A 25,243-nucleotide genomic window follows, 5' to 3' on the forward strand; every position below is an offset into this window, starting at 1 on the left:
TTGCGAAATCTTATCCGAATCTGTATGTACTCATAGGTATTTTGATGAAATCGAGTCAGACTACCATCTAATCTATTTCAGCTGTAATTCCTTTCGGTTCGAAGGCTAGGGCAGTAGTTGTCTTCGGCGCGCACTGTGCGGTACCGTAGGTTTTGTGGAGTCGGAGTGGTGGAGCTCGATGGGGTTTAGTCGGTAGTTGGTTTTGCGGGGCGGGTCATGCGTGGTAGACGCCGCGCAAAGCCTCGCGCGCCTTTCTCAAGGCGTAGTCTCCCGGTAGGAAGTGGAAGAAGAGGAGGACTTTGGTCTTCATCTTCTCCCTCTTCTTCTCTAGAGGCGCCGGAGTCCGACATAACCCGGTCTTATTACCCCTCTCGACCGGGTAAATCCGTAAATGGATTCCCCAGCGTTAAAAAAAAAGGGCAGTAGTTGTACTATAAAAAAATAGGAGACTTAGAACGCATATTAATTATGCATAGAACGCATGTTATTTAAGTCTAGGCGATGCGACGCCCCAAACGTTTTTATTTATTTAAATGCGGAGACATTTAAATGGTGTTTAGTTGTAAGGTTAGATTTTATATTGCTTAAGTTCACTGTTTGTCTTCCAAATAAAATAAAATAAAAAATATCTCTAGATGGGTGGCGGCATTGACGTGGTGTTTGTCTATGGACTCCAGTGACCTGTCAACACCAGATGCACCCTAAGCTTGTTCACCCATCTTAGCAATAAATATTAAAAAAAAAACAAATAACGAAACATACAAAAAACTGTTATATATTATTTGTATAGAAAGACGGTAGTTCTAACCTACAAATCCGAACGCGCGATTGCTTCGTGATAGAAAATTGACAGGATAACGGTGACTGGCCGTGCTTGCGGTCTTTTATATTTATTTTTTATTGCTTAGATGGATTGACGTGCTCATGGCCAACCTGATATTAAGAGGTTGCCAGAGCCCATAGACATTGTAAATGCCGCCACCCACCTTGAAATATGAGTTGTAACAACGGCTGCCCCGCCCTTCAACCGAAACGCGTTACTGCTTCACGGCTAAAATAGGCAGGGCGGTGGTACCTACCCGTGCGGACTCACAAGAGATCCTACCACCAGTAGCTTCGAAATGATAAAATCGAATAAATCTGAAACTATTTTTGAGAATTCTGAAATGAAATTTAATGGTTTTTTTTTTTGTTTTTGACAAAATTAAACTGTATCAAACTGTGAAATAACGCTGTACATTGCTGCGTTTATTGCTACGTTTCGTCGCAAACAGCCTTCCGGTGCCGCAAGTACCCGCCATCGAGCTGATCCCGCAAGTGGCCGTGGACGCCTTCACCATAACGATGGTGACCTATACCATATCGATGTCCATGGCTTTAATATTCGCGGCCAAGGAGAAATACGAGATCGACGCCAATCAAGAATTATTAGCGCTTGTGAGTATTCGGTCCACTGCTCGTATAGATAGGGACGTTGAAGTAGGATAAAACTATATGCCTAATGTGGATAGAAAATTTATTTTTCAACTAAACCCGCAATGTATGAGACAGTTTTTTTTGTTATTGCTTAGTTGGGTGGACGAGCTCACAGCCCACCTGATATTAAGTGGTTACTGGAGCTCATAGACATCTACAACGTAAATGCGCCACCCACCTTGAGATTTAAGTTCTAAGATCTCAGTATAGTTACAACGGCTGCCCCGCCCTTCAAACCGAAACGCATTACTGCTTCACGGCAGAAATAGGCAGGGTGGTGGTTGGTGCGTACCCGCGCGGACTCACAAGAGGTCCTACCACCAGTAAGTTGTGTTCTCAGCGGTGAAATTTCATTCCGAAGCCATTTTGACGATTCAAAACAATCTTTTTTTGTTTTTAACTAACTCGGTGTTGCCGTAGTTAGCGGCCTGGCCGTCGTTCGATTATGTCGTCGGACAAACATACGCGTGACGAACAAATTTGTTTACTCTTCGTCGGGATTTTTTTATTATCTATTTATTATGTATTATATTTAAACGTATACATATATATAATATGTTTGTCAGTCTCTGGTACAAATAACACATGGAATCCTATAATAATTTGGGGGAAAACCGTGCGTGATTTGTTGCCAGTTATTTATTAATTTTTCCATTTTTTTAGGGAGCCAGTAACGTGTTCGCTTCGTTCTTCTGCTGCATACCTTTCTGTGCCAGTCTGTCGCGCTCGTACATACAGTACCAGGTATGTAAATATGTTACTATAGTAGAATTATTTTGTCCGTTCAAATTGTGGTCATAAAAAATCGGAGCGGTGAAGCGAGTATTTCGCTCTCTCTTCCACTCACGAGCCTTATGGACGGGCCTAGTGATGCGCACTATTGTTGTCGATAAGCGTTATCGATAGTGTATTTAGTTTTGTCATTTTGTGGGTAAATGATAAAAATGAAAGACTAATCGAAAACTTACACCACATATCGCCGCAGCTAGTTAACGAGAACGGCAGAAATTAACACTTTGTAACTTTTAGGGATTTATTCTTATTTCAGTGAAAATTTTTAACACATTGTTGATAACAACACGTGCAAATATTATTTTGAATAAATTCTGCCGTTTTGATACAAAACAAAGGAGTAGCCATTGTGACACTAAAGAAATTCAGGGAACGAATGCATAAAAACACATTTCTCTTCGACATAATGTACTATAACTTGCAGGTAAGTACAAATGACTCTTAACATATCAATGTCTTCGATGACTCATTTGTTTTTATCGATAATGGCGTTGCGCCCGCGCAACATGCTCACCGCCCTAGCCGGGCTATGATTTATGACCCAAACTGCACGGACAAAATAATTGTACTGATGGTAGGACCTCTTGGAAGTTTACTGGTGGTAGGACTTCTTGTGAGTCCGCGCGGGTAGATACCACCGCCCTGCTTATTTCTGCCGTGAAGCAGTAATGCGTTTCGGTTTGAAGGGTGGGGCAGCCGTTGTAACTATACTGAGATCTTAGAACTTATATCTCAAGGTGAATGGCGCATTTACGTTGTAGATGTCTATGGGCTCCAGTAACCACTTAACACCAGGTGGGTTGTGAGCTCGTCCACCCATTGCTTAAAAAAAAAAAAATTTACTATATAGGTATATATTAATACGTGAAGCAAAAACTTTGTATCCCTTTTTATGAAAATAGCGAGGACGGAGGAGTATGAAATTACCCACACTTATAGAGAATATAGAGAAGGAATGCAGAATGCTAATGTTTTCTTTAATTAAGAAAATACATTAAATCAATTAAAAACACATTACGCACACTACGTAGGTAGTGTATGTAATGTGTTTGACACAGACACTGGTCTATCCCTCCCCCAGGCGGGTAGCAAGACGGGAGTGACGTCAGTCGTGAGTGCGTCCCTCATCCTCTGCGTGCTGCTGTGGATCGGGCCATTCTTCGAGGACCTCCCTCGGTGCGTGCTGGCCGGCATAATCGTGGTCTCGCTCAAGGGAATGTTCATGCAGATGAAGGAGCTTACGAAGTACGTATCTCATTCAAACGATATATTTTCTTTTTTTTTTAATTATATTTATATACAGTCAAACCTGGATAACTGAGAACTGGATAAGTGAGAAAACTCTATAAGTGAGAGTATTAGCCAGGACCCGTCATTTTAAGCTCCCAAAACCTCTATTAGAGAGAAACAGAAACCTCTGTAAGAGAGAGTCGTTTTTCCCTCATAGACCTCCGTAAGTGAGACTGCTACTTATCTATACCTCTATAAGGGAGAGTCGAGCTTTATTTATTTATATTATTTAGGAGGAACAAATGAAAAAACAAATTACTAGTTTAACATCTGTTATTTTATGACTCATTGTTAACTTTTGTGGAACTTTCTACCATTGTTTTTGAATTGTTTTCTCATCAATATTGAACCTATTCTATTTCGTGGAACTAAATAACGTTGTTATTTTATCGCTTTCTTTTCGAATGGACACGAGTGCCTATGTACCGTCCTGTTTGTCAGACTTACTCAGTTTATCATTAATCAATTGCGAAGAAAAGTTCTGTTCTGCATCATGTCAAAACGGAAAATTAAAATACTGTCATTAAGTGATAAACTTAAAATAGTGAATGCGTTTGAATCCGGAAAATCGCGAAATAAAATTCAGAGGGTGCATTAGCGAGAAACTCGGGTTAGTGAGAAACCTCTTTAAGCGAGAATGAGATTGTGCTCCCTTGAACTCTCTCTTATCCAGGTTTGACTGTATACCTAGTCAGGTTATAAGTATTGTCACACAGTAAAAACTTTTCTTTTAGAATGCTGGCCGCAAAAAAGTTTATTGAATTCGGATTTCGAATTGTTCATGAAAATAAAAATGTATACTTTTAGAACTTTACTCATTTTTAAATATGGAGTGGACGCTTAAAGAAGACCGTGTTGCAGTTATTGCGTTACATCGTTGCGTTTACGCGCCAATTCAAATTTTGAACCTACTGAAAAATTTTAATATAACCAAAAGATTCGTTTATCGTACCATCAAACGATACAATGAAGACTCTAGTGTAGATGACAGGTCAAGAAGTGGTCGCCCTCGGTCTGTTAGGACTCCAGCAGTGATAAAAGCTGTGAAGGCGCGAATTCAAAGAAATCCCAAACGTAAGCAGCAGAAAGCAGAAACTGTTGGCCCTTCAGATGGGGTTAAGCAGATCCACGGTGAAAAGGGTGTTATATGAAGACTTAGGGCTTCGGGCATATCGAAGAAAAACAGGACATCGTTTGAAAGCTCGTCTAATGGACCTGAGACTGAAGAGATGCCGCGCTTTGTTGAAGCGGTACGCGGGGAAAAAATATCGGGAAATTCTTTTTCCGGATGAAAAAATTTTTACCGTAAAAGAGAGCTACAACAAACAAAATGATAAGGTGTACGCACACAGTAGTGAAGAAGCGAGCAACCGTATTCCGCGTGTCCAACGAGGTCATTTTCCATCCTCGCTCATGGTATGGTTGGGAGTTTCTTATTGGGGCTTAACAGAGGTACATTTTTGTGAGAAAGGTGTAAAAACGAATGCAGTTGTGTATCAAAATACAGTCCTGACGAACCTTGTGGAACCTGTTTCTCATACCATGTTCAATAACAGGCACTGGCTATTGCAACAAGATTCGGCGCCAGCTCATAGAGCGAAGAGCACACAAGACTGGCTGGAGGTGCGTGAAATCGACTTCATCCGGCACGAAGACTGGCCCTCCTCCAGTCCAGATTTGAATCCGTTAGATTACAAGATATGGCAACACTTGGAGGAAAAGGCGTGCTCAAAGCCTCATCCCAATTTGGAGTCATTCAAGACATCCTTGTTAATCAAGGATGTCTTGAGTGTTTTAAGTTTATTTTTTCTACAAAAGTTTAGGTCTTTTATTTACCAATTGAAGCACTGCGAAGTCTGCCGGGACAGCTAGTACCTTATAAAAACTTTAGCTTCAAAAAAATGCTCTCAATTCACAGCAAAATAATTTTAAATGGCTATTTATTTATATATGTTATTAACTTGTTATTTAACTTATTAAATGTTATTACGTTATACGCGCGCGCTAAGAGACGGACGTACAGGTCGATACCTAATACCTATAATCAAACTGCGCACCAGTCGCTATTCCGACGCTCCGCACTTTATACCCATTAATATAGAGTCGATTTATCGACGGTTCGCGCTCAAAGGGTTAATGTGTGTTAATCCCTTGTCTCTCTGGACGTTTCTAATTTGTGAATAAAGAACCAAGATGGGAACGATTAAAGATGCCCTTTTTCAGATTCTGGGGTCTCAGTAAGCTGGACGCCATGGTGTGGCTGATCACTTTCCTGGTGACGCTAATCGTGAACATCGATATCGGGTGAGCCGTCTTTAATAAAACACATCCTTCTCCTCGCGTAGTATTCCTCACTGCTGAAGGTCGTGGATCAGCCTTTTGTATCATCACCATCGCACGCACGATCTTTCTCCGTTTTTTTTTTTATTGCTTAGATGGGTTGCCGAGCTCACAGCCCACCTTATGTTAAATGGTTACTGGAGCCCATAGACATGTACAACGTAAATGCGCCACCCACCTTGAGATATAAGTTCTAAGATCTCAGTACAGTTACAACGGCACAAGAGGTCCTACCACTAAGGTAAAAGCACCTATTACGGAGGTATTTCGCAAAATTTGAAAGTAAGAAAGAAAAATAAGCATTTGTAAGTATTTCTAAAGATGGAAAAAATTTTCATCGTCAAAAATGGAATTTAAATTTCGTATTACTGTTGAGTCTATGTTTCTTTTCTAGAAATTACTTATTTAAAAAAATGTTTTAAATAGCCGGGTCGATTTTCCCTAATACGGAGGTATGATTGAGGTCAGAGCCTATTACTGCGGTAGACGGTTCCTAATACAGAGGGTCAGAAATTATATTTATTAAGTTCCGAACATATAATATTTATTAAGTAAATAATATAAATGTGAAGAACTTAAATTGTAAGTTTTGCATTAATTGACCACTTTTAATGAAATTTATAATACAAATGTACCTAGTAAGTATAACAGTGCATTCACACAGGTCGGCTCGGAAAGAAGAGTACATTTTTACCGCGTTGATGAAGTGATTTGGATTGTATTTTAACATGAGAATTCTAGGGATACACATAAATAAAATTGGAGCGTCTGTTTGTAATATTGAAATAACCGTTTTTTACTACATGCGTATAAATATATATACGGTACATACACCAAAATAACATTTTTTACAATTTTTGTCTGTCTGTCTGTTTGTTCCGGCTAATCTCTGGAACGACTGGACCGATTTTGACGAGACTTTCATTAATAGATAGCTGATGATATAAGGAGTAACTAAGGTTTTTTAGACTTAAAATGGTAAACTTAAGGTAAGTGAAGTTTTCGGCTCAATTCAGACATCGGTGGCAACGGCCGACAGCGATGCGAAGGCCTACCCGATCTTGTGGACCGAATGGTAAACAGTCGACGTCGCCCTAAGCACGTCATTACGGATCTTCCCGATCCATTAACGGTGTTTTAGGTACCTCAAGCACAGGTTACCGTCCTCGCCGAACCCGTCGCTTGCGCTGAAGAACTCGAAGAAGAAATCAACCTATAGACGCAGCCCACTGAGTTTCTCACCGGATCTTCTTAGTTGGTCGCGTTTCCGATCCAGTGGTAGATTCTTCGAAGTACTGCTCTTCGTAGGGTCAGTGTTAGCAACACTCCCGGTTTGAGCCCCATGAGATCATCTACACGTCAAGGGGAAGCTGAAATAGCCTGCCAAGGCTATCAGCATTGGTAGGAGAAAAAAAAGGTGCGAAGAGCACTTTCAGCTTTGAAAGAATTTTAAACTTTATCTACATTGTTTTATAGATCAGTATCGCTTGAAAGGATAAAAATGTTCGGTGGCTGATGCGGCGGCCGCTGCCACTGCTGTCTGAATAGAGCTATACATATTTAAGATGAACAAAATAGAATTACTTAATGGTAAATTTATTGAGGACTGCTTAGGAACAAACAAACAAAGCATTTGCTTGACCATCTGTGCATGTTTCACAGATGGTCATCTGTGAATGTAAACAAAAGATAAGAAAGTTTAATAGTTTTATGAATGAGTCTTTGTGCCTTTATCGACTCAATAGAAATATCTGTACGGGATTTCTGGGAATCTGTCATAAATGGTTCATAAAAACAAATCGCTATACCCGAAATTGATGCTATAGTATCCAAAGTCGCTCTTACCGAATGAATTTCTTACGAAAGTATGCTTTAAATTCAAGGGACGTAAGTTCGACGTTGTTATAACCGAGGTCGTTATACTATTCCCCTCTTATACATCGTATTTCTCTCTGAAAAGGGTTTGCTGGAAGAAAACTCATGAAGAGTTAAGCTCGCCTTTGTACATAGTATTTAGACATTCTTTAAATCTGTTTTTATTGTATTATCTTTTTGTGTAAAATAAGTATAAATAACCTTTCTATTATTTCTATGGAATCCTAAAACTTGTAATTTTATGTTCTATGAATATGACCGTAATAGGAGATCATAGAACCTAACACAGAGTTACCTGGAAATAACTACCACCGTAATAGGAAAACTACTCGTATTTTTTTAATCCTAATTCTGACCCATCAAAATTTCGATAAACAAAGAATGTAAATACTTAATCAAACGATAACAGTTTTTTGGCCCAGATGTGTAAAACTCAAGTCAACAGTTATACAAAATAAATGATTTGTGATTAATTAAAATACACCTTCCTATTTTTACCCCTTCTAAGAAACCAACATTTTGCACTCGACAGTTTTCATATTTAACTAGATTTTTAATGAATAATACATACCGCAGAATATGGTTTCTAATTTACAAGATTAATAATTATTCCAACTAAACTTGGAACTAATTCAATAACTTAATAAATTGAAAGTTATAAACAATTAAATATGCCCAGTATATTTCCTATTTCGGAGTTATACCACCGTATTAGGATTAATCTATAAAATTCGTACCGTATTACGGCGGTATTTTGTTTCTGATTTTTTGAGTAAAAAATTAGTTACATATATGAAACAAGCTATTTAAAAAGTAAGTATAATAGTAGGAAAATGCTATAAATAACACATTAACAAAGTTGAACGACTTATTAATACAAAAAACTTAGTTTCTAAATATTAGTGTACTTATTTTTTTGTTCCGCGTTTGTATGGAAACTCCTCTCACGTTGATGCCGTGCTACAAACTGATAGATCTTGTAGTGTTGTTTATATGTTACACTTGAAAATGTCAGTTATGTTATGAAGTAATAGATTTAGAATAAATAGATTCCGTTTTGGTGAGCTTAAACTGAATAAAACAAGAATAAATGTCGAAAATAGAAATACCACCGTAATAGGAAGCGATTTTGACTACCGCCGTATTAGGAGCTTTTACCTTAGTAATTACGCAAATTATAATTTCGCGGGTTTGATTTTTATTACACGATGTTATTCCTTCGTCGTGGAAGTCAATCGTGAACATTTTTTAAGTACGTATTTGATTAGAAAAATTAGTACCCGCCTGCGGGATTCGAACACCGGTGCATCACGTATGCACCGGACGTCTTATCCTTTAGGCCACGACGACTTGACAACAATATCACATAGTCTTCTTGACGTTCAGTCTCGGGGCGGGTCTGCTGGCCAGCGTGGGCGCCTTGTTCTGCCGCTCCCAGAAACCCTACACCTGTCTCCTGGGCAGAGTTCTGGACACCGATCTCTACCTTGACACGAAGAGATACAGAGCAGTAAGTAAGATCTTCTTATTAATCATGAAAATTTCACGTTTTTTTTTGTTTTTTGTTGCACATGAACTCTTTTTAGTGCTGAGTTAATTTTCACATAATTTGCAGAAATTGCTAAAGGATTTCAAATAAAGTGCCTTTTAAAAAAAATTAACTTAAAAAAAATCAATGCTAATTTTATCACAGTAAAATAATTTTAAATAGTTATTTGTAAATGCTATTAACTTATTAAAAACTTTATATTGTTTTTTTTTTATTGCTTAGATGGTTGGACGAGCTCACAGCCCACCTGGTGTTAAGTGGTTACTGGAGTCCATAGACATCCACAACGTAAATGCGCCACCCACCTTAAATGTACTTAATGGATAAGCTAATATTTATATGAGTGTTGGACTCCCTAATAATAATGACAATAAATAATAATGTTAATTTTAAATGCCCAGCGAAGCGGGCGAGAATGGCTAGTGGATTAATAATATTATCTGAAATAAATGATTTAATAATATCCAGTATCTTCTACACGGATACCAAGTTTCAAGTCAATCGGATGCATGGTTCAGTAGTTATAACGGAACATCCGTAAAAACCACTGTAGATTTATATATTAGTATAGATATATAAAAAAGATATAGATATTAATGTTAGTGACAGTAAATTATGGAAAAAAATAATATTAGTAAGAATGTATTAACAAAAGAAAAGAACAACATACATATATTGCAATTGCAATAGTTGACCATTACGAGCAAATGCACTGCGTATTTTAGTTATTTAAGTTTAAAACGATCAAAAGAAACATCGCGACGACTTGTGAATATGGTTTTTAATTATCCCCCAATCTATTTAAGTTAGAAGCTATAAACCTTTATCTTGATACGATCACTCCGCGACTGGCCTCGTCCATATCATCGCTCCTCCACACGGAGAGCATCAGGAACTGCACGGCGCTCATGAGCATGATGTTGATCATCACGCTCATCATCCATTTGATCACGTCGCAGACGCTCATCTCGTAGTCGCGCGAGTAAGCGTAACGTTTGTCGGAGAGAATCCTCATGATTTTGTCTAAAAGCCAGCGCCGTTCAAAAGAGTGAAGTTAGTATTTCTTATTAGAAGTGGTCAAACATCGTTGGGTATAAAAATGCTTCAGATTGTTTTATTGTTTGATTTAAATCGCGTTGTTTTAATTGTGAACGTGTATTTACACTAATAAAATACGTATCGATGTATGTATTGTGTTGTAAGTTTTTTTTATTCTTCCATTATTTGCTTTGTAGAATTTATTGTTGAAAATCTTTTGTGGTATATTTTACGTGTTTACGTTTGATGACATTTTGATGGGGGCGCGACGTGTCGCTTTGGCAATGTCATTGACGTGTTTTGTTTGACGGCTTTCCGAATTTTGTAAATAGGTGAAAGTTTCGTGATTAATGAGGAATTAGTCTATTAAACATAATATGAGTCGACTATTATCAAAGCCGGCAATCTGACTTTTGGACAATGATTAGTAAATCAGAAAAACGAATTATTGACTTTGTATTCCATTGGCAGTCACAAAACTCTTCGGAACGACATCTTAGATAAATAACAGGTTAACTATTAACCTTTATTTAATGCAGGTTTTGAACCGTATTCTTTGAAGGAGACGATTATATTCAAATCAATCTGTATTGACATATCAATAAAAAATGTTTGTCCAAATGCACAGATTGCCACCTTTGATAATAGACGACTCATATATCGATGGGCTTGACATGGCAGTCACCTGAATAGCGAAGTTGGGTGAATAATTTTATTTATTTATTATTTATTTATTTATTTGGCACATGATACACATTACAAGTTAAAAAGATACACAATATATAACAAGTAAAAAAAAAGAAAAATCTGGCTTGCAACATAAGCCATGTGCGCAAGACTAAACAAGAGAATTTTTTCTTTTTATTTCTCAGATGGGTGGACGAGCTCACACCTGGTGTTAAGTGGTTACTGGAGCCCATAGACATCTACAACGTAAATGCGCCACCTACCTTGAGATATAAGTTCTAAGGTCTCAGGTATACCTATAGTCACAACGGCTGCCCTACTCATCAAACCGAAACGCATTACTGCTTCACGGTAGAAATAGGCGGGGTGGTGGTACCTATCCGTGCGGACTCACAAGAGGTCCTACCACCAGATTATAAGTGAAGTTAAAATATCAATTCACAGAGGGTATACACAATTGTACCTCCTACTATAAAAGATGATTTACAATTAATTACTAATGACAAAATTTTACATACTTAGACATTTAGAATAATTGTATTTTAATTTTTGAAGGTTTGACATCTACCACGTGTGAATTGCACACAACATATTTTTTTTTTTCGTCGCCAGGCAGAAGAGCTGCCGGGCATCAAGATATTCCACTACTGCGGCGGCTTGAACTTCGCCAGCAAGAACCTGTTCCGGTCGACTCTCTTCCGGAAGATCGGGTACATGAAACCGGCCGTCGTGACGCACGACGAGGACAACAACCTCACCAAGAGCGAATCCTACGAATGGGATCCCAGTATCAGTCACAAGGTTGATATGAACAGACCTCATTACTTTTATTGCACAAACCCACAATCCACTCGCTGTTAAGTTGACTGTGTCCATAGGTAGCACCATAGGTAACAGTAGATTATCTATATATTGATGTGCCTTTGGAAAACATACAGCATTGTATTATGAAGAAGCAGTGTGTACTTAGCTTAGATTCCTTGTCTATGTCCAACCATAGACAGTCAATTTAGTTCCATCTTTAGCCGCTAGGTGCTGCCAGCAAGTATAAAGGGAGCGCAGCCATCTTTGATCTTCATAGCGTTGTGTACTTTCGTACTGTGAAGTCGCAAGTCCACAAATATTTATTCGACTTCTTATTAATTGCAAAAATATTTATTTTGTGTTTCTATGAGTGTTATTTTGCAATCATTACGAGTATTATTTACCAATCCTATCATCGGACGCCATGAATCACGCGTCATCTGTTGGAGGTGATGTTGAGTCAAGCTCCATAATTTCCGAGAGGGAAGATGTCCAGGCGAGACGCGATGGAGACGCCTCGCGTTCGAACAGCTCGTCAAGCGAAAAAGAACAAAAGGAGTCTCTGCGTAAGAAACGACGGGATTCAAAGGTAACGGTCGATCTTCGAATCGGCTCGTTATCCCACCAGGTCAGTGACGTTGTAAATCTAATAATGCATCAACTGTGTGTAACAATTGAATGTAACGAAAATTGTTGTAAACAAATTGATCTCGTCAATACGGAAATTTTGACAAAAACACTACGGAAATTTTGACAAAAACACAACAGATTTAAACTAATAATCTTTGTAACATAATTACTGAAAACTTTGACAAATCGTCTCCGTCGTACAAGTTACCCGTAAAAAGCGTTTTAAATTGTATACGGAAAAAAGGGCCGTATGTATAGAAATAAGACGTCAAAGTTTAATTTCCGTGGTCTCTAACAAAGTATCCTGTTGCCAACGCACCACTCATTGAGGAATTTTTGTTTGATAATAGTAAATTGAAATCTATTCAGTCCCTCGGAGGGCTACAATCCTATTTGTCACGATCTCGTACAAAAGGTAAGCCAAACATTATAAACAATCATAGTCCGTAACATCTGGCACAATCCAGAGGGGGGCAATTGAAGACACCGACGGGAGGCACTGAGTGCCACCAAAATTGTAATAATTTGTAAACCATGTATGGTTACCAAATACCGTAAAAAAAAAAAAAAACCTTTTTCTGCGGAAGAAAAGCGACGGATCAATGCGTCCAATTTTCGATCTTCGAGAGTTGAACAAGGTCGTAAAGATAAAACACCTTAGGTACCAAACTTTCTCCACCCAGGGGACTGGATGATAGAATTGAACATTTCTCAGGAATATTTTTCTAGTATCAGTCGCAAAATTTCGTCGATACTTCTTGAGGATCAGTACCAAGGTACCAGTATCAGTACCTCCAGGAAGGAATCGGTACCTTCTTATGAGTTAGTATGAAATGACATGCCTACCCTTCGGTCTGGCTTCAGAGCCACACCTTTTTGCTTCTATAACATGCGGGTCGCAGAGACCTTGCGTGCAAAGGGAACTCGAGTGCTAGTGTCTACTAGACGACTTCCTTTTTGGTCGACCAAGACAAATCCAAGTTGAAACTTCAGGCTGCAGAAGCTGTGAAGCTTTTGGATTAACCTTTTTTGCTTCCGTAACATGCTGGGTCGCAGAGACCTTGCGTGCAAAAGGAACTCGAGTGCTAGTCTACCTAGACGACTTCCTTTTGGTCGACCAAAACAAATCCAAGTTGAAACTTCAGGCTGCAGAAGCTGTGAAGGTTTTGGATTATCTGGGCTGGCATGTCAATTTCCATTATATAGGGTGCTCGGTCGCTCGGTCGCGGAGATATTGCGTGCAAAGTCGAGTGCTAGCTTACCTACACGACTTAATCTTGTTTCACCAAGACAAATAAACGTTTTTGTTCCCATAGCATGCTCGGTCGCGGAGACCTTGCGTACATAGGGAAGTCAAATGTTAACGTACCTACGCGACTTTCTCTTGGTCCTTGAAGACAAATACACCTTTTTGCTTCCACAGCATGCTCGGTCGCGGAGGCATTGCGTGCAAAATCGAAGTGCTAGCTTACTTACACGACATGATCTTGTTTCACCAAGACAAATAAACGTTTTTGCTCCCATAGCATGCTCGGTCGCGAAGACCTTACGTACATAGGGAAGTCAAATGTTAACCTACCTACGCGACTTTTTCTTGGTCCATGAAGACAAATACACCTTTTTTGCTTGCACAGCATGCTCGGTCGCGGAAACATTGCGTGCAAAGGGATATTGAGTGTTATCCCACCTACGCAAATCCCACCAGGTCCATCAAAAGAAGTCCAAGTTGAGTCTTCAGGCCACATAAGCTGTAAAGCTCTTGGATTATTTGGGCTGCCAAGTCAGCCTTACAAAAAATCAATTAGTACACTGGTTCAAGAGATGACATGTCTAGGGATTCGATGGAAAATTGCGAGAAATGAAGTGGCCACTCAACAACATCCTAGCTCAAACTCTGACGGAATTACATCAATCTATGCTAACTTGCAAATTTTCTTGCGAAGTTTCAAGAAAAGGGGTAAAAAACAGGCCATCCTGCATGTGTTAACAATTAAATGCAGTGCTGACGCGGAGCCACATGTTAGACATTGCCGATACACGCAACCAACCATTTCCTGGCAACGGAAGCTTCGGACATGTGTAGGGGTTACAAATGCAGTGCTGACGCGGAGCCACATGTCAAACATTGCCGAGACCCAAAACCAACCATTTCCTGGCAACGGAAGCTTCGGACATGGGTAGGGGTTACAATTAGACAAAATATTAACGTCCTGTCTATGGTCAGCTCAACAACAGAAACGGCTCACCCACAAAAGAGCTATTTGCAATGGTAGTGACAATCAAAATGAATCTGAAAGTGTTTCACTAACGTTGACCTTTCGATTTTTAAACCTAAGCGATAAGTTCAAGATAACTGTCAGCTTATCTCTCGGGGAGATACAACATCATAGCCGACAGGCTATCACGAGGAAATCAACCTGCGAAATGGCACTTTTTACCACAAGTGACCACAAAAGTTTTTTCGAAAGTGGGGTCATCCGGATATAAACCCATTCGCCGACCAAGATTGGATACCTTCAGCAGACCGTAGAGGATGCAACTAGCATGGAGAATTCCTCCTCTCAACCTTCTCCTCAAAGTACTGACTCACTTCAACAGTGTCTAGGGAACCTACCTGGTAGTGTTCCCAGACTGAGCGAAAGCATTTGGGTTTCCAAGCCCTCAGATCCCGAACGCTAGATAACTCGCACGAAATCCAAAACCTGCCTCCTCCACAGGTTAAACATTAACCCTGAAAGCTTAGAAAGGGGGGGGGGAGGTTGTACAAATAATAGACTGGTCTAAACAGGAGAAGATTTATTGAAAATTAGCTGGTGTCAATCCACTTTGTCAGCATACTTACCAGCAACTAGAAGATGGTGCATATGGTGCTACAGTTTTAAAATTGATCCTAAGTCTGCAGATGTTGCCAAATTCTTTCTTCTTTTCCAAAAAGAAAATTTTGCCTATAAAACAATCCTTCTGCATCATAAAGCAGCGCTGTCGACTTTCTGTGGGCGAAATACATGTAGGACAGCAAACATTCTCAAGCTCTCTAATAAAAATTGCTATTTTAAAAAAGCCATCGCAATAGCTAAACAAAATTCAACTACTTATTACAATTTTACTAAGTGTAGTCCCATTCACATGAGATCCGAGAATAGTTCTAAAATGGTTTTCTTCAAACCCAGCCACCAGATCACGCCTCAATGTAGCTTGAAGGACACCAACAACCATGTTGCTGGCTACTGGACGCAGAGTTAATGACCTTACTTTGCTCAACATTTCTAAAGACAGTTTCTTTGATAACAGAGAAAAACATCTTTCTGATACCAGTCTTTGGGTCTAAAATTGAAATCCATTTTCGTCAATAATCTGCGTAAGTGCTTTCTAAACATGAAACTAAAGACATGCCCGGTAAGATTCGTAAGGACTTTTTTCTAACTATGTGTGTTGTCACAAAAGCGGCATCCCGTACTGTAATTGGAAACTGATCTTCGTTCAACCTTACGAGGTAATGGCATCAACGCATCTCTAAGAAGTTGTAGATCAGCAGTAGCCTCTGAGATGGATTGATAATGAAACAATGGACGAAATACTTTCTAGAGGCAATTGCAAATCATCCAAACGTTTACAATAATTATTGCCGAATAATAGAGCTTCGTAAAGATCCTCACGATTCTTTTTTTCAACACATTTGCTTCTACATGATGTATATACATCATTTATACAATTTATACATTTTCTTGTATATACAAGATAAAATGTTTATTACAAACTTATAAATATTTTTTAATTATTGAATTGACATGGAAGTTAACAACTGTTTTTTCGATTTAATTATTATATAAATTATGAACATTATCATTGCGCTTCATAATTTTATTATGGCTTTACCTATTTCATCATAGCGTTGTGCTTAATAATTTCACCAGCAGATAACAAACACGTCTTCATAATACAATGCTGTATGTTTTCCAAAGGCACATCAATATTACGGTTTTACATAACAATAAAACCGATATTATGTGCCGAGAAGGAAAACATACAGCATTGCAGGAAGTTCTTCCTGGTGAAGACTATGAAGATCAAAGATGGCTGCGCTCCCTTTATACTTGCTGGCAGCACCTAGCGGCTAAAGATGGAACTAAATTGACTGTCTATGGTTGGACATAGACAAGGAATCTAAGCTAAGTACACACTGCTTCTTCATAATACAATGCTGTATGTTTTCCTTCTCGGCACATAATATCGGTTTTATTGTTATGTAAAACCGTAATATTAATACGTGAAGCAAAAACTTTGTACCCCTTTTTACGAAAATTTCGCGGACGGAGGAGTATGATATTTCCCACACTTATAGAGATTATAGAGATGGGAGTGCAGAATGTTAATATTTTTGTAAATTATGCATAAAAAATACATTAAATCAATAAGAAAAAACATTACACACACTACGATGTATTTGACACACACACGCATGCATACTATTTGGTTACTATCAAACTATTCTTATTGCTTTTAGACAGTGATCAAATTTAGAATAGATTAAATATTGTTTGTCTTCATTAATATTTGTCTAAAGTGTAGTCTTGGCAAATTCTGTAATTAGAGAAGTATAATAAATAGCCTTTGACAATAGAATCATAATAGTGTACAAACTTATAATTTCAATTAATTATAGTCGAATTTCGACTACAGGGGGACTAACTAGTTTCTGTAGTTAGACAAAAAAATAATTAATTTGTTAAAGTCGGTTTACGGATTATAGTTTTACGTGATGACGTCATTAGCAGAATTATTCGAACTATTAGCTGTGACGTCACACGAGAAAAGAGATAAATGTGTCACAAGCCAACGCTTAGCCTCGTACCTTTCTATTCAGGGGGAACGTGACACTTTTTCGTGCGTGCAGCCGTCGTGTTCGTCGATTTATAAAACGTTATTATGTCAAAAAAGTTACACCCTGTATATTCCAAATACTTTAGCTATTGTACAGGGTGTGGACGCAGTGGTGTTTTGGAGCGCCAGTCTTTTCACTACCAATGAATTTGTTACATTTGTACTTATTTGATTGTAATGGTGCACTTATTAAAGGGCGGTAGAGTAACGGCTGCGTGTGACCTACGCCTTTGAGACAAAGCCGTTTTTTGTGACCTTATAAATGAGTACATTCCGTGTTGTTTCAGGTACAATGTGTGATAATAGACGCAACCGCTTTGTCGTACGTTGACGCGCCCGGGATCAAGAGTTTGATAGCAGTTCAGAGAGAACTAGTTAGCAGCAATATTACGGTGCTATTGGCGGGAGCTAACGGTAAGACCCATCAACATTTACACGTATTTCAGTGTGCTTTTACTAGTGGCAGGACCTCTTGTGAGTCCGCGCGGGTAGGTACCGCCACTCTGCCTATTTCTGCCGTGAATCAGTAATGCGTTTCGGTTTGGAACTGAGACCGGTTTGAACTACACTGAGACCTTAGAACTTATATGTCAAGGTGGGTGGCGCATTTACGATGTCTATGGGCTCCAGTAACCACTTTACAAGGTGGGCTGTGAGCTCGTCCATCCATCTAAGCAGTAAAAAAAGTATATCAGCTTCTGATTTTGTTGGTACAGCCAAATTTAGTTTGGGGCGCAATGCGCGGCTGTGATTTGTCCCTTGTAGCCATATTAAATATCGCCCTGAATGACACAACGACCCATAGATATCAATCGTCTTTGTCAGACTCTTTAAGAATGAAACAGGCTGAATGATGGTGCCCTAAATAAACGCCTTAACAAAAGTGATGGCGATAAAAAAAATCCGTTTTCACTACACAACATGTGAAGATTACTAAGAAGGAAAGATCTTTTACCGGGCAGGTGTAATTCCTCGGGAGACCGACGTTCCCAATTTTGTTATTCGGAACTAGTATAATAATATTCTGAAAATTTCGTAAGCCAGATTCAGGCATCTGTTAAATATCTTGTCTTCTGTGATGGTTGCCCGCCATAAACTTTGTACCGTTATTTCGCAAGTTAGTGATAGCAAAAAATAAAAATTACCAGACTTTTCAGATCTTTCAATAACAATCTAAAAATGTCCATCCCTTTGTCCGAAGTATATAAAGGTTTTGAAGTGAAACTTCTTTAGGCGGGTTGAGAGTTAAATTTAACTCGAGACAGATTATTTACGGTTAGAGAGAAAGCATACAGCTTAGTATGAGAGAGAGTGAGAAAATAGACTGAGCGTCTCTCAAACCACTCGACCGTGGAGAGAGGAAAATACAAAGCGAGCTAGGTCGTTACTCTTATACACAGCATTATAAGAGAAATTTGATTTAAGGATAGGAAAAAAAAAGAAAACCACAATATTACACACCTCAAAAGAAGTTTCACTTCTTACACGTGCACCAAGTTGCACGTGCACCATTTTTAATACGCTTTTATTAGCTTCGGACGTATGTATGTTGCAAAATTGAAATTCAACTAAAAAATGAAAAATAAATAATAGTTTAAAAAAACGAACAAAATACGCTTGTATAGAAAATCCAACAAAAATAGAAAGTAAATTTTAAGAAATTTGAATTAAAAATAGTGTAAGATAAAAATAATTTATTGTAAAAAAAAGCGTGGGGTGCATGGTATCAGCAGTTATAAATATTTTATGAACAGATATGAGTAGAAGGATTATTTTGATAATATTCTGAAAAGCACCCCACGCTTACAATAAAATAATTTTTAATTACACTATTTTTAATTCAAATTTATTTAAATTTCGAAACATTTCCGTAGCTTCGTCGCGGGTATTATCAAAAAGCAGAAGTTAAGCCTTCGTCAAACAGAACGCGTGATTAGCGCGCGTCAGAGCGCTAAACTGACGGCGCGCTATGACGCCAACATGTGTTGTACTACTATTGTAACATACCGTCAAACAGAGCACCAGCGCTATAAGTACGCAACGCTCTGTCGCGGCGTTAGGACGCTTAGACGTCAGGCGTTGTAATTTTTTACAAATTTTATTTTAGCGTCCGCGTGAATGTGTATTAAAATACTAGATAATGCCCGAAAAAATGATATAAATAGTTAGAAAATACCCATGCTTATACAATGCCACATCTGAATCACTCGATTTCTTAATACTTTTAAATTTTCCCACTGCTATCGAAAGGCACTATGATTTGGCGAATGCGTTGCGTCAAGGAGCGTTAGACTCATCTAGTCAATTTGAAGAGCGCGACGTTAAGTACGCGGCGCTAAGTACGCGTTCTGTTTGACGAAAGCTTTACGTTACGAATTTAGAATGTCCGTCCTTACAGGGCCCGTGCTGGAAATGATCGAGAGATACAACAATTTGGAGGCCGAGAGACTTCAGTTGGACACGTTCCCGACCGTGCACGACGCGGTCGTTTACTACAACGTATCAGAGGCAAGAAAGCACGACGTACCCGTCACGATAGCGCCGTGACACCAAACAAACTAGAGCTAATAAAAAAAGTTTAATTATTTAGTAACGGCACGGAGACTTGTCGATTGGTTGAACTGTTTTTTTTACTGGTGGTAGGACGTCTTGTAAGTCCGCACGGGTAGGTACCACCGCTCTGCCTGTTTGTGCCGGGAAGCAGTAATGCGTTTCGGTTTGAAGGGCGGAGCAGCCGCTGTGACTGAGACCTTAGAACTTATATCTCAGGGTGGGTGGCGGCATTTACGTTGTAGATGTCTATGGGCTCCGGTAACTTCTTAACACCAGGGGGACTGTGAGCTCGTCCACAAATCAATGCAATAAATAATTCGAACGGCTATGAATTGAATGAGTTCGTTTTATGCCGATCTCGCTGTTCGGCACAATTATTATTTAGTATCGGCATAAAATGTTCGATCACGCTTAGTTAGTAAGTAGTACATAACGTTATCGGAACAGGGGAATAGTGTTAATTCTAGAAGAAGGTAAACTATTTAGTTACGGCATAAAAATGTAATTATGATTGTTTTAGATACAGTATATAGTTACGTATCGTTACATTCTTCTTATGAATATTATATTATGTTTACTTGTATTGATTACACCGTGAACAATTATTATTTAAGAAAGGCAGATAGACGTTTCACCAAAGTTGTACATTTATTTATTTATTTTCATAATTTATTTGACTTGAAATTTAAATGTTCTCAAAAAAAATTAACTATGTAATTTGATTATTCTACTAAAATAATAATAAAAACGTTATTAGAACTCTGTAAGACAATTTTGATGATCCCAAATATTTTATGCCAGTTATTTGGCCATTGAAAATGTATTTGGTAATAGCATATTAATTATATTTATACATCTTAAGTGAACCTTTCAGTGAAGAATTATTTTAATATCGATTCACTGGACAAAGCATAGAAACTAACCGTCTCTGTAAGTTGTTTTAATTGAATCTGTAATATAAAGCAAAACAGCCTCCTTGGAGATCGAGAGGGCTTTGACCTTGCGCGACAACTGTTCGTAAATTGTATTTTATTTCGTACCATATAAAGGACATTTTTCGGTGACGATTTTTTGTATCAGACATAACTGACCGTTACTTCATTTCGACGTGAAATAAAGACAAACAAACAAACAAACACACTTTATAATTTATAATATTAATATAGATACTAATACGGATGATTTTATATTATACTTCATCCGTATCATTTGTATCTACAACTCGACCAAACCAAGTTTGCACCTCGCTGGAATGCGGCGCCCCGCCCGCTTCCCCGCTCACCTTCCCGCGATCGCCCTGTCGCGTCAGTACGGTTAGCATCTTTGTCGCCGACACGCGTCATACGAGTTTTCGTCTCCCTATCCGTTGAATTTTAAATTTTTTAATTGCTCTTGTTCGGTTTTTTGTTGAAGCTTAGTTATATTAATGGACGTTCATTTTTTTTTACTTCGAGAGGATTGTTGTGGGCAACAAAAATGAAAGGAAAGGTCATACACAGTGAAGGGAGAAACCTAAATCCTGAAAAGGAAACATAAAGGATAATTATTACTGAGCAATTGGGATACAAATTTAAAAAGTGCAAGAATGCCCGGGTGGTCTTAATACAAAAACCCGATATCGCTATATTTAACGGCCGTCTGGTGTAGTGGTAAGTGACATGGTCACTACACAAGGGGGTCGCGGGTTCGAATCCCGCCAAGGGAAGATATTTGTATGATAAATATAAATGTCTTTTTCAGGGTTATGGATGTATATTAAATATATGTATGTGTATAATAAAAATCTTATATTTATTTCCGTTATCTGGTACCTGTAACACAAGTTCTTTACGAACTTATCACGGGACCAGTTAACGTGGCGTGATTGTTAGAAAATATTTTTTATTATTATTATTATTCTAATTTACCTACGTATAATATATTGTTAAAAACAATAAATGCAAAGTAAAAAATCTAACAAACATTTGTTTACATTTTTAAAGTCATAGCGAATCCTTTTTTCAGACCGTACCTAAGCGGCAGTGTGACGTAATCGATGCGAGGTGCAAACTTAGCTTGGTCGAGCTGTACTTAATAAGTTACTAGCATTAAATCAATATGAAATAAGTATGTGCCATTTGCATTAAATTTATAAATGAAAATGAAATTATTATGATAACAGCAATTGCCAGTTAGACCACAAAGGTAATTCCAAGAAATATTTTGAAACCATTTTTACGGATAAAACCGTAAAATCCTTTTGAATAGCACCAACTTTGGGCCACGGTTAGTTAGTCAATCGAAATGTTAATTTAAACAGTAAAAATACTTGTAATGTTTGTGAACCGTGAAATTTATTTTTTTACATTCTTTTTTTTTATAAATCCTGTATTAATTTATTTATTATAAAAAAAAAGAACACAATATTCCTAACCTAAAAGTATATGTTATTATCCGCAACATGCTTCGTCAAAAAGTACAATACTTACTCTCAGCTGCAAGTGTCGTCATTTTATATTATATATCACTTATTTTTAATGCAGCTTAGAAATAACAGTAATTTTTCAAAATGGTTACAGTTTTAAAAAACAAATGGACGATAACTAACTAATAATCTGAAGAGAAAATCTGTCAAAATGAAAAAGGTTTTCGGCTTAACAGGCAAAAGATAAAAGAACATACAAAACATAAATTTATTTTACATTGACGTTATAAGACTTATTGAGACAAAATAAACTTAAACACGTCCGCGCACTACGAAAACCAAAAACAAAATGATTAGAATTACCGTAATTATATTACATTTAAGTAATGTCGACACGTCTTTAGCGGTAGGCAGCGGCTTGGCTCTGCTCCAGCCTGGCATTGCTGAAGTCCATGGGCGACGGTAACCACTTACCATCAATCAGGCGGGCCGTACGCTTGTCTGCCTACAAAGGCAATAAAAATAAAAAAAACTGTTAAAAAAATGTGAGTGTTGCCACTTTGAAACTTCCTAAAAATGTGAGTGTTGCCACTTTGAAACTTCCTATTACCTACGGTAAACAGGCGAGCTGACTGCCTACAAATACTAAGCAAACTTTCTGTACTTATTATTGAATATTTATTTTTATTCAAAGATTATGAAAAAGTTGAGTAATTGTTACGAATTTATTTACCCTTGTACTTTTGAGATTTGATACATAAATCCCTTAATTTTTTTTTAACCGACTTCAAAAAAGGAGGAGGTTCTCAATTCGACTGTATGTTTTTTTTTTAATGAACTTAATATGGGCTATGGTAGCTTTTAGCAAATTAAATTATTATTGAGTTTCGAATCAAACTTATTTCGTACTTAAATTATTATGATGTAATATGTGAACAATTTTGTATTTATTAAATCAAGTTCAACTCTTTGATCCCCACGTAGGTCACTAGTGCCCTACGCGGCGCACTGAAGTAATTATGCTGGATTACTAAGGCGCTGGAATATCTAGTAGACTCTGGGAAAGACGAATCCAAAGATACTGAGAATGAATCGTATTTCTAACAGACCTATAAAAGACTAAAACATATCGTCTTCTCGCATTAAAACTGTATAGGTAACCTCAATACTTACTAATTTTACAGGAGAGTGTTTTAAAGGTTTAACATGTAATATTCTTAAAATTAATCATATTTGCAACATTAATTTTTTAATTTTTACCAGTTACATTATCTCTTTTAAAGTAAGATAAAATTATGTATTAATTTTGTTAATAGTAGTCAAAAGACAGAGGTAATCTAAAAAAAAAAAAAACTAAAACTAAACTACGCTCTTTTGACAGTATTTATTAGAAAAATACTGTTGATACCAAATGTTTACACGCATGTTGACTCAATTTTGAATATTTTTGGAAATTGTACACTTTTAATGCAAAAAGGCGACCTATTACCAAACAAAAGAAGGTGAGATTAGTCAATCTAGACGCTTGATAACAGAAATCGACATAATTACTTGAGTGCGCCGCGTAGGTCACCGGTGACCTATACGACAGTCAAAGGGTTATTACCATATATATCCATTGCGGGCGCTAAGAGAAATCTTTTCAGAAACGAACGCAATTTCTTGCTATTTCGTCAATACACTATACACTTGTCTTTATTTAAATATTAGTAGCAAAAAGTGAAATAAAATTAATGATTTTGTAATAAGGACTAAATAGGCTTTATATTTTTGTTTATGTTAGCATAATTATATTGCTCTTTTGCAGCGAAGAGGTAGCTACGTTTTCTGGTAGAGCATTAAAGAAAAAAATAATAATTTTAAAAGTTTTGTAAAGTTTTGTCGGTCATACGTACACTTACGTAATACTAGCAATACATATATACAACAATGGGTTGTAACAGCAAATATTAAAAAAAAACTAACAACAGAAATACTAAATGTAACGGGAAAATATTGTTGTCTCCCTCGCACGCTCTAAGGCAGTGACGTCATAAAATTATATAATAACAAACTAGATGGTTAAGCAAATGTCGACAGTGAGAATCTAAAAAAATATAAGCCATTGTGAAATATAATTTATAATGTACGAAATATGTTTTTTTTTGTGATATTTAGTGTGTAGTTGTACATTTTCAAAATAAACGTTGTTATATGATTAGTTAAAAAGTCTTTTTATTTCTTGCAACCCATAATTAACAACCCTTATAATAGATACACGATTTTTAAATTATTATTATTATTACTGCAGCTTATGGATAAAAAAAAACTACATGTGTGCAATTCACACGTGGTAGAAGTGAAACCTTCCAAAATTAAAATACAATTATCCTTAACGTCTTAAGTATATGTAACATTTTGTCATTAGTAAATAATTGTAAGGTAGCGCCCTCTGTGAATTGATATTTTAATTTCACGTATAATCCTAAATTAAAATTCACTACAAGAGCTTTCATACACACGTTAGTATTAAAAAATCTCACAGATGGCGCTGTATTAAATAGTATGTATATTTCTGTCTCATTCTTTGCTGGTTTCATCCTACACATTTCTGTATTTGTGTCTCTTACCTGTCGTTTTTTCCGTTGCATCCGGTTTGAAATCACAACGATTCTAAAGAAGTTTTCACTTCAAAAAATTCTCAGCTAATGTTAGTAACGGGCTTACGCCAAGTGAATTGGTTCATTGTGTTGTAGGGATTTCAATAGTGGGTGTAAGAATCGTCGCACTATGGAACCGTGTGCTTAGTGTGAGTTTTTTAACGTTCTCGTTATCGTAAAAGTTGCAGTTGAAACAGCGCCCCTAGCGGCAAACGTAAGCGAACATTCCAACTCCATACAAATTTGATTTAACTTTTACGCTATCAAGAACCTTAAGAAATGACT

At 37.5% G+C, this 25,243-nt stretch overlaps 1 protein-coding gene across 14 annotated transcripts in view; it reads left to right on the forward strand.

The window, feature by feature from the left end:
- Positions 1-24,527, forward strand: part of LOC101744708 (prestin) — a 73,044-nt gene extending 48,517 nt beyond the window's left edge. For all 14 annotated transcript variants that reach the window (XM_012692764.4, XM_062672896.1, XM_021349874.3 and 11 more), the window contains 8 exons: positions 1,275-1,437; positions 2,140-2,220; positions 3,350-3,513; positions 5,782-5,862; positions 9,160-9,283; positions 11,660-11,848; positions 17,650-17,776; positions 19,761-24,527. In XM_012692764.4, coding sequence (XP_012548218.1) covers positions 1,275-1,437; positions 2,140-2,220; positions 3,350-3,513; positions 5,782-5,862; positions 9,160-9,283; positions 11,660-11,848; positions 17,650-17,776; positions 19,761-19,909 — 1,078 coding nt within the window. In that variant the 3' untranslated portion in view covers positions 19,910-24,527. The remainder of the gene's footprint in view (positions 1-1,274; positions 1,438-2,139; positions 2,221-3,349; positions 3,514-5,781; positions 5,863-9,159; positions 9,284-11,659; positions 11,849-17,649; positions 17,777-19,760) is intronic.
- Positions 24,528-25,243: the final 716 nt, after the last annotated feature.

The sequence above is a fragment of the Bombyx mori genome, chromosome 16, assembly GCF_030269925.1.
Source record: "Bombyx mori chromosome 16, ASM3026992v2".
NCBI classification, from domain to species: Eukaryota; Metazoa; Arthropoda; class Insecta; order Lepidoptera; family Bombycidae; genus Bombyx; species Bombyx mori.